Source organism: Vigna radiata, chromosome 1, assembly GCF_000741045.1.
Source record: "Vigna radiata var. radiata cultivar VC1973A chromosome 1, Vradiata_ver6, whole genome shotgun sequence".
In the NCBI taxonomy this organism is placed as follows: domain Eukaryota; kingdom Viridiplantae; phylum Streptophyta; class Magnoliopsida; order Fabales; family Fabaceae; genus Vigna; species Vigna radiata.
In genome coordinates this window covers 25634242-25642122 of record NC_028351.1, presented here as the reverse complement: position 1 = coordinate 25642122, position 7881 = coordinate 25634242, and the positions used below count along the sequence as shown (strand labels likewise).

General features: G+C 35.3%; 2 protein-coding genes across 2 annotated transcripts; both read right to left on the bottom strand.

Annotated features, from left to right (window-relative positions):
- Positions 1-2606: 2606 nt before the first annotated feature.
- On the bottom strand, positions 2607-3242 carry LOC106760102. The gene has a single exon (XM_014643534.1). It carries the CDS (start codon positions 3240-3242, stop codon positions 2607-2609), a length of 636 nt encoding a protein of 211 aa, XP_014499020.1.
- A 123-nt stretch (positions 3243-3365) lies between these two features.
- Positions 3366-7512, bottom strand: LOC106760092 (tryptophan aminotransferase-related protein 4-like). The gene is made up of 5 exons (XM_022780157.1): positions 7231-7512; positions 6869-7158; positions 6434-6714; positions 5215-5531; positions 3366-3740 (listed from the first exon to the last, which is right to left on the bottom strand). The coding sequence occupies exons 1-5, from the start codon at positions 7495-7497 to the stop codon at positions 3366-3368; spliced, it is 1530 nt and encodes a 509-aa protein (XP_022635878.1). The 5' UTR covers positions 7498-7512.
- Positions 7513-7881: the final 369 nt, after the last annotated feature.

Genomic DNA, 7881 nt, shown 5'->3' with positions numbered 1-7881 from the left:
ATGAATCCTGAGGTGCTTTTTCTCTCCACAGTGTCGCCTCCATAGTCTAAATCACAGAACCCTTTAAGGTTCAAGCAAGTGTTCTGGCTTCCGTATGGAAATAGAATTCCATAGTCTGATGTATCTCAAAATATGCTTCATGGAATCCATGTGACTCTTCTTAGGCTAGCACATAAATCTGATGACCAGTCCTACCCTAAACACAAAAACCGCAGAGATCTGACGATCTCTTTGAATCGAGTTTCATCTGCCTCCTCTTCAGCTTCATTTTTTTTCAGCTTCGCATTTGCCTCTAAAGGACTTCGAGCAGCGTTACATTGGTGCATTTGAAACCTTTCAAGTAGCTCCTTTACGTATTTGTGTTGATGCATGATAAGCCCTTTTTTTGAACATGTGAACTCCATTCCCAGGAAATAGCAAAGTTCTACCAAGTCCGTCATCTCGAAGTCGTTTTTCATCATCTCCTTGAATTCATTTATGTCTTCTACGTTTGATCCTGTAATAAGAAGATCATCTATGTACAGACAAAAAACAATAAATTACCTTCTGTAGTCTTCCTCACGTAGACCCCGTGCTCTACTTTGAATTTTTCAAATTTGTGATGGATCAACGATGAGTCAATCTTCTTCTTCCAGGCTCTAGGTGCCTGACGCAAACCATACAGTGCTTTCTGTAACCTATACACCTTCTCCTCCTTGTCCTTTTCCCTGAATCCAGGAGGTTGATGAACGTAAACCTCTTCTTCTATCATTCCATGAAGAAATGAAGATTTAACGTCTAGTTGGAAGATTCTCCATCTTCGTGCACATGCAATTGCCACCACCCATCGTTTGGTCTCCAGCCTTGCTACTGGTGCAAACACTTCATCGAAATCAACACCTTTTCTCTGCAAGAAACCTCTGGTGACGAGTCGCGCCTTGTATTTCGACATGCTACCATCTGGATTCAGCTTCCTTTTCAACACCCACTTGACGCTTATATTACGCTTACCAGGTGGAAGGTCCACTAACTTCGAAGTTTTGTTTTTCTCAATTGATCGAAGCTCCTCTATCATCGCATTTCTCCACACTGTTTGCTTTAAAGCATCATCCACATCTATAAGTTCTGCTCTGGCCATCAGAGCAATATGAATCAAGCTTCCTTCTTCATCAATCGCTGCGTCTGAGTACACCTCGTAATCACCAAGTCTGGATGACTTTATAATTTGTCTTCTTGGTCGTTGAGTATCATCACTATTATGGACAAAAGCATTTTCTGTCCTAGGAACAACCTCAGTTCTCTCTTGTTCTTCATCAGTAACTATGAACCAAAGTCTTCTTCGAACTTGTATGCATGTGACTCCAATCCCAGGATTCTTTCTCTAACACGATCACATCCCTATTGATGATCATTTTCTGCTTCATCGGATCGTAAATCATGTAAGCCTCAGTAGGATGATAGCCCACAAACACCATTGGCTCGCTCCTGTCTTCCAGCTTGGTTCGCTTCTTATCTGCAGCATGAACAAAAGAAAAAGAATCAAATACCTTTAAGTGTTTTACTGGTGGTGTTGATCCTGTCCAAACTTCCAGTGGGACTTTTCCTTCTACACTTTTGGTTGGACAGCAGTTGAGAAGATAAACAGCTGTCGACACAACTTCAGCCCAAAGATTCTGTGGCAAGCTCTTCTCCTTGAGAAGACATTTTGCCATATTCATGATGGCCTGATTCCTTCGTTCTACCAGCGCGTTATTTTGAGGCGTGTACGGTGTGGTTACTTCATGCATTATGCCCTTATCTTGGCAGAATACTTCAAACACGTGTGAGGTAAACTCTCCCCCACCATCAGTTCTTAAAATCTTCAGAGTCTTGCCAGTCTCTCTTTCTACATTAGCTACGTATTTCTTGAAAACCTCAAGTCCTTCACCTTTTGTTTTAATCACAAACACTCAAATCATCCTGCTAAACTCATCTATAAAGACAATGAAGTACCTGTTTCCTGCCAACGATGATGTACCTGCTAAACTCATCTGCATGTACTACATCCAAACATTCCTTCGATCTCGTCTCTACTTTTGTTTGAAATGATTTCCTTGGTTGCTTGACTCCCAAACATTGTTTACACGCATCAATAGGCAAAGAAATACATGACATACCTGAAACCATGGTCTTCTCCTCAAGTTTCTGCAGATCTCTAAAGTTTAAGTGGCCAAAACACAAATGCCACATCCAACTTCCGTCGTCCTTCAACGCTGATAGACACGGTATATTCTCCACTGCATCAAGATAAACCTAAAACGTTCTATTCTTTGAAAGTTTGCTAGTCAAGATCAATCTGCCTTTGCTATCATATAGCTTCACCTGATTCTGATTGCCCATGACCACTGTAATTCCCTTTTCACCTAGTTGTCCGATGCTAAGAAGGTTACACTTCATATAAGGTACGAGCAACACGTTGGAGACATTGCTTGTGAGCCATTCCTTCTGTTGATGACCACATCACCCACGCCTTCAACCTTTAGTGTGTTATCAGCAACAAATTTTACCTTACTCTTCTTTGTGCCATCAAAGTTGACCAGCCACCCTTTGTTGCACGTCATGTGATTCGAGCAACCCGAATCAAGATACTAGTTCTTGTTTACTGGTTTCGCACATTCAGTGGTCGTCATCCCCATCAATGTCAACATTTCTGTATCCGAATCTTCCTGGACAACATGAGCTTCTTTCTCCTTGGTTGAAGAATTCTTTTGATTCGCTTTTTCTAGAAAGCATTCAGACGCGAAGTGCCCATATTTGTGGCAATTGAAACACTCGGTATTTCTTTTGTCTTTCTTCTTCGAGCCTTTTTTGAAGTGTTTCTTTTCTGTTGAGCCAGATCTTTCATCTGGCTCTTCTGTATCTCCACTGCCTTCTTTCTTCCACTTTCCTTTTCTCGATTTTCCTTCCCATTTCTTAGACTTCTTTTTCTCTTCAACTTTGACATGCTTGACCTTAAGTGCCTGATCATCGCGTTTTACAGAATTCCTCTCTCTCATCCTCATCTCATATGCTTCTAATGAACTCTGAAGTTCCTCTATCTTGAGTTTTCCCAGGTCTCTAGATTCCTCAATGGCTACAACAATGTGGTCAAACATCAACTGCAATGACCTCATGATCTTTTCAATTATCATAGTATTTGTAATGGCTTCACCACAAGTTTTCATTTGATTCGCAATCGTCAATATTTGGCTGAAGAAATCACCTACCCTATCACCTTCTTCCATCAATAGATGGTCATACTACCTCATTAATGCTTGAAGTCTTACCTTCTTGACCTTTTCTCCTCCAGAATGACAACGCACCAGAATACTCCACGCTTCCCTCGCTGTAGTTGTGTTTTGGATCTTCTAAAAGTGCGTATCGTCCATGCACTGGTGAATAATCAACAATGTCTTGTCGTCTTTCTGTTTGAACTCCTTCTTTTGTTCTTCTTTGCCAGAAAGATCAGCAGCCGACTCTGCTCCTTCAACTACACCACTAACTCCTTGTACACAGAATACCACATGCATCTGGGTGCTCCAGCGACTCCAATTCTTGTCTGGGAGAATCGGAAAATGTATCATAGAAAGATCAGCCATTATCACCTTACTTTCTTGACTAAGAACAACCTTCTTGTTGCTCTTCAAATGCTTCAACCACCATTCTCCACCACTGCAGAATTTCCGTGAAGGATGAAGCAAACATACACGCCCTAGGTTCTCACAACCTGGCTCTGAATACCACTATTGGAACGGAAGCAACGTTATCGGAATGAAAGTAACACACACAGAGAACGTTTAAAACTGACGGAAGTATGTATGGGTAAAAATAAAAAATCATTTCTATTATTGAAGTCTGCATGGTTTATATATATATATATATATATACAGAAGATACAACAACGATAATACCAGAAAAAACAAATATGATACTTTCGTAATACAGAAAATATATTGACTTGAATTACACCGTAGCTATTAATAATGGTGTACTTTTTCTTACCTCGATCATTTCAGTCTAGGGAGGGTTTTAGGCCGAGATGATCCCTCCCACTTTGAATGAATGTCCATTCTTAATTGTTTTTCATCCCACTCATTTGAAGGAAAATTTAGTGCTGCTTTGGAACTTCCAAATCAAAGAACAATGAAGGAGTTGTACCACTACCAACATCAATTAATGGTATATGATCAAATTAGTTACAATGTTAATCAATGACAATGTTTCTCAATTGTTAACTTGAAATTCTAATTTTTATTTCTACAATTATTTAATTCTATATCAAGTTAACAAGATCTATAAAATTTTGCGACTTTTAAATACACCCACTGCATCAAACTCTTCCACAAATAATCCAGCCAATCAGTTCCACTAAAAATAATGATCTACAATTGAGGACTAATCTAATGTACGACCATAACAGAAAATCTAAATGATTATACATTCTAACTAACATATGTTGCAACCCTAAAACAAAAGCAAAGGAGTGAACGTATATAAATACGAGACTGTATATTTATGAATGATCCCATAATAAGTAATATAGTAGACTCATCAACCTTTCCATAACAAGCTCTATCTTTAACACTTATAATTACATTTAATTTTTTCCTAAAACACATACAAATAACAAGTATTCTTTAACAGACATTATGGTGATGTATTAGACAACTCCACAATTTAATTTGTGATTTAAATTTCTTTTAGTTTCTCAAATTTAAATAAGTTTGTTTTCAGACCTTTAAATTTAAAAATAATTTTTCTACTCAACCTAAGGGTAGTTTGCTGTAATATTATTCTTCTATTTAAAACTTTTGTACATAAATATCATTTTGAGAGTATATATATGATAAGATGGTTGATTAAATGGACATAAAAATGATGCTTTAACCATTAATACAGCCACTTAACAATCATATTATAACAATATAATAATATGAGTAAATAATTCCTAAATGAAACAAAGTTATCAATATATAACTGTAAAATAAAGAAAAAAGTATTACGGAAATAATTTATAATTTGTTACTCACGTAGTACTAATCTTTAATTGTATTCAAAACAAAGCAATTTTTCCAAAATATAAAAATTCAAGCCAAAAATCTAATTAAAATCTGGAAAATAAAAAAAAACTTAATCCAATGATAAGAATATTTAAACTTTAATTTATTGATAAGAAAAAGGATCAATAATAGTGTACAATCCATTATAGTTCATAACCTCTAATTCCATTCTGAAATCGAATGATCTGTTCCCACAACAGTCACCATCCAACATCAGTGTAGACTCGTTGTTTTGCCCTAAACCAGTTGAAACTTCGGTCACACCTTTATCATTACTTTCCACAGAAACTAGCTTTTTTATTTGCCTTAGCAATAAATCGAAGTCATCTTCGCTCCTGACCAAGCTAAGACGCACATAGTGCTTATCAGCACCAAATAAACTACCTTCTCTCCCAGTAATGTTTACTTCTTTCAGAACTTCATAACAAGAACGATCTTGTAAAACTGATGTTTCACACTTCAACCATGCAAAAGCTGCAATAAATACCAAAATTGTTAGCAAACTTTTTAAACTTCACCAATGCCCCCCATTAACTTTTAAATCGTATATCCTTGATGTAAAAGATCGTTTTGTAATACAAAAGAGATACATTCGTTAGATTGTAGGTTTATCTTAAAAGTTATAGCTATTTTTAAGATAGTTAGTTAGGCATATGCATAAATTAGTCAAAACTAAATTAATAGATAGTATATTTCTATAAGATGATTAAAAGAAGGTTTAATTAAATTTTAAATCCCTTATAAATTTGAATATTTTTAATTATGTCTTTATTAATTTTTTTTATTACTGAGTACACAAAATTTCTATATCTGCTATTTAATAAGTATGTAACATGTCAATCATCTTACGTACTTGTCTCAATATTAATATAAAATGATGTTGCGATTATAATAAAAAGACATGTGATTTTATTGGTTTTATTGAACACATGTTAATAATAAACAATTCCATTAACAGTGGTGGCGAATATACTCTCTTAATCATTATATGTGATGATATGAAAGCTAACACGACAGAATAACAAAATTTAATATTCAACAATAATAAAAGTCATTCATTATTTTATATTAATCATAGTATTATTTTTATATTAACTGTATAACCTCACATTTCATAACGAATATAAAGAAGATAATAAAACAAGATAATTATTGAAAAAAAATTAAACAGATATTTTAATAGAAAATATAAAATTTTGAGTTCCCAATTGACAACAAAATGATTAGAAGGAACTCAATAAAAAATAATAAAAATTTAAGAGGGACTTCATACTTAATTAAATAGTAAATAATTATTAATTTAGATGGAATGGAATTTCCTTGTTTTGTTCTATGATGTTCCCGAGTGGCTGATATCTAAACAAGAAACTACATACCTGGAGAAGGTGTTCTGAATTTCTGAGAAAATGAACAATATCGAGGCTTTAAATTTTGAGTAGAAAATCTTTTTGATTGAGACAAGACTTTGCTCAACTTAGTCCATCTGTTCTTCATTGTGCTGTATCCAAATTCATACATTGCCCTTCCATTTCCAGATAGGGCTACCTTCAAAAGCTTCAACACTCTTAGTTGAGTCTCTCTAGAAACACCATAGGTACTCAAATCCATGTATGTTAACATTCGCTTGTAAACAGCTTCATCTTTTATAACTGCCCACCTAATTAACACAAATCAATGCACACATATTCCATGAGAAAATTTTATTTATAAATGAAAATTTCAAACATTTATTCAAACTATGTGATACTATTTATGATATGGAATGTATATAAAGTGAAATAATTGGACTCAGTTTTATGTATATGACTTACCCAAATCGGCTTCCAGCATGACCAGTTAGCTTAGAAAGTGTAAAGATCATCAAATCTTCATCTGCAGGTGCTGTGATAGGTGTGAAGTGAGGCCAGTAGTAGGCAAGGTCATGAATTCTCTTCACAAATTGACCTTGAAGAACAGCTTTCTTCATATCCCCATCTGGATTGTTTGGGGAAGTCACCAACTCAATGAAGGTTGAATTTGAACTATCATTCTTCCACATAGATGCGTCTTCATTGAATTTATAATCTTCAGAATTGAAAAATTCAGTTTGCTCTTTATAAACCTAGCAAGTAATAATGAGTTAAAAAGTGTCTTATGATAAAAAAAAGCTAAGGTCTTTGGATCAGAACTTTACTGGGTAATATGGGATTGAAGCTACAACTTTTGCAGGTGAAGATGAAGCATTATTTGAAGAAAGTGCATGCACTGCAGCATTAAGAAGATGGGTGGCACCTGCTCCAAATATTATGTATTTTCCATCTGTTATGGCATTTCCAACACTTGCATGGACCTTTTGAATGTGTGCCTTCAACTCTTCTGAGATGAGAGAGCCATCACTGTATTCATAGCTCATACGATGCCACCCTGCAACCACCACTGCACTGCTAGCTGCATTTTTCATCCAAAAGGGTTCCAAAAACGTAGGATCTCCACTGCAGAAGACAATACACAAAGTAATAATAATTATAAGTTAATTCAGCTTGTATTACACAAAAATTAAATACATAGTACATGTCTTATTAATTTACCATGAATGATGAATTGGTTTTATCTTGTGAGACTGACATTAATTGGTGGCCTAATAGCGATCCGATAACGGGTGAAATAGTAATGTCAAAGAAATAAGAAATATGCTACCATAGGCTCCAACCTTGCTCTGATACCATGTTAGAAGTGAATTTTAAACTTAACTTAACTCCACAAAACCGGTTTGTAAGGTAAGGTTTGCGGCTACTTATATATTATGAATTGGTCTTATTTTTAGGAGATGCGAGACTTCCAACAA

What these genes read in the sequence shown, in the direction of transcription:
- LOC106760102 (XM_014643534.1), bottom strand. Translation starts at nt 3,242, where the DNA reads ATGGAAGAAGGTGATAGGGTAGGTGATTTCTTCAGCCAAATATTGACG.
- LOC106760092 (XM_022780157.1), bottom strand. Translation starts at nt 7,497, where the DNA reads ATGAAAAATGCAGCTAGCAGTGCAGTGGTGGTTGCAGGGTGGCATCGT. An exon ending in CTTCAATCCCATATTACCCA is followed by an intron (nt 7,159 to 7,230) that starts GTAAAGTTCTGA and finishes ATTACTTGCTAG; the next exon opens with GTTTATAAAGAGCAAACTGA. An exon ending in CATGCTGGAAGCCGATTTGG is followed by an intron (nt 6,715 to 6,868) that starts GTAAGTCATATA and finishes TGTGTTAATTAG; the next exon opens with GTGGGCAGTTATAAAAGATG.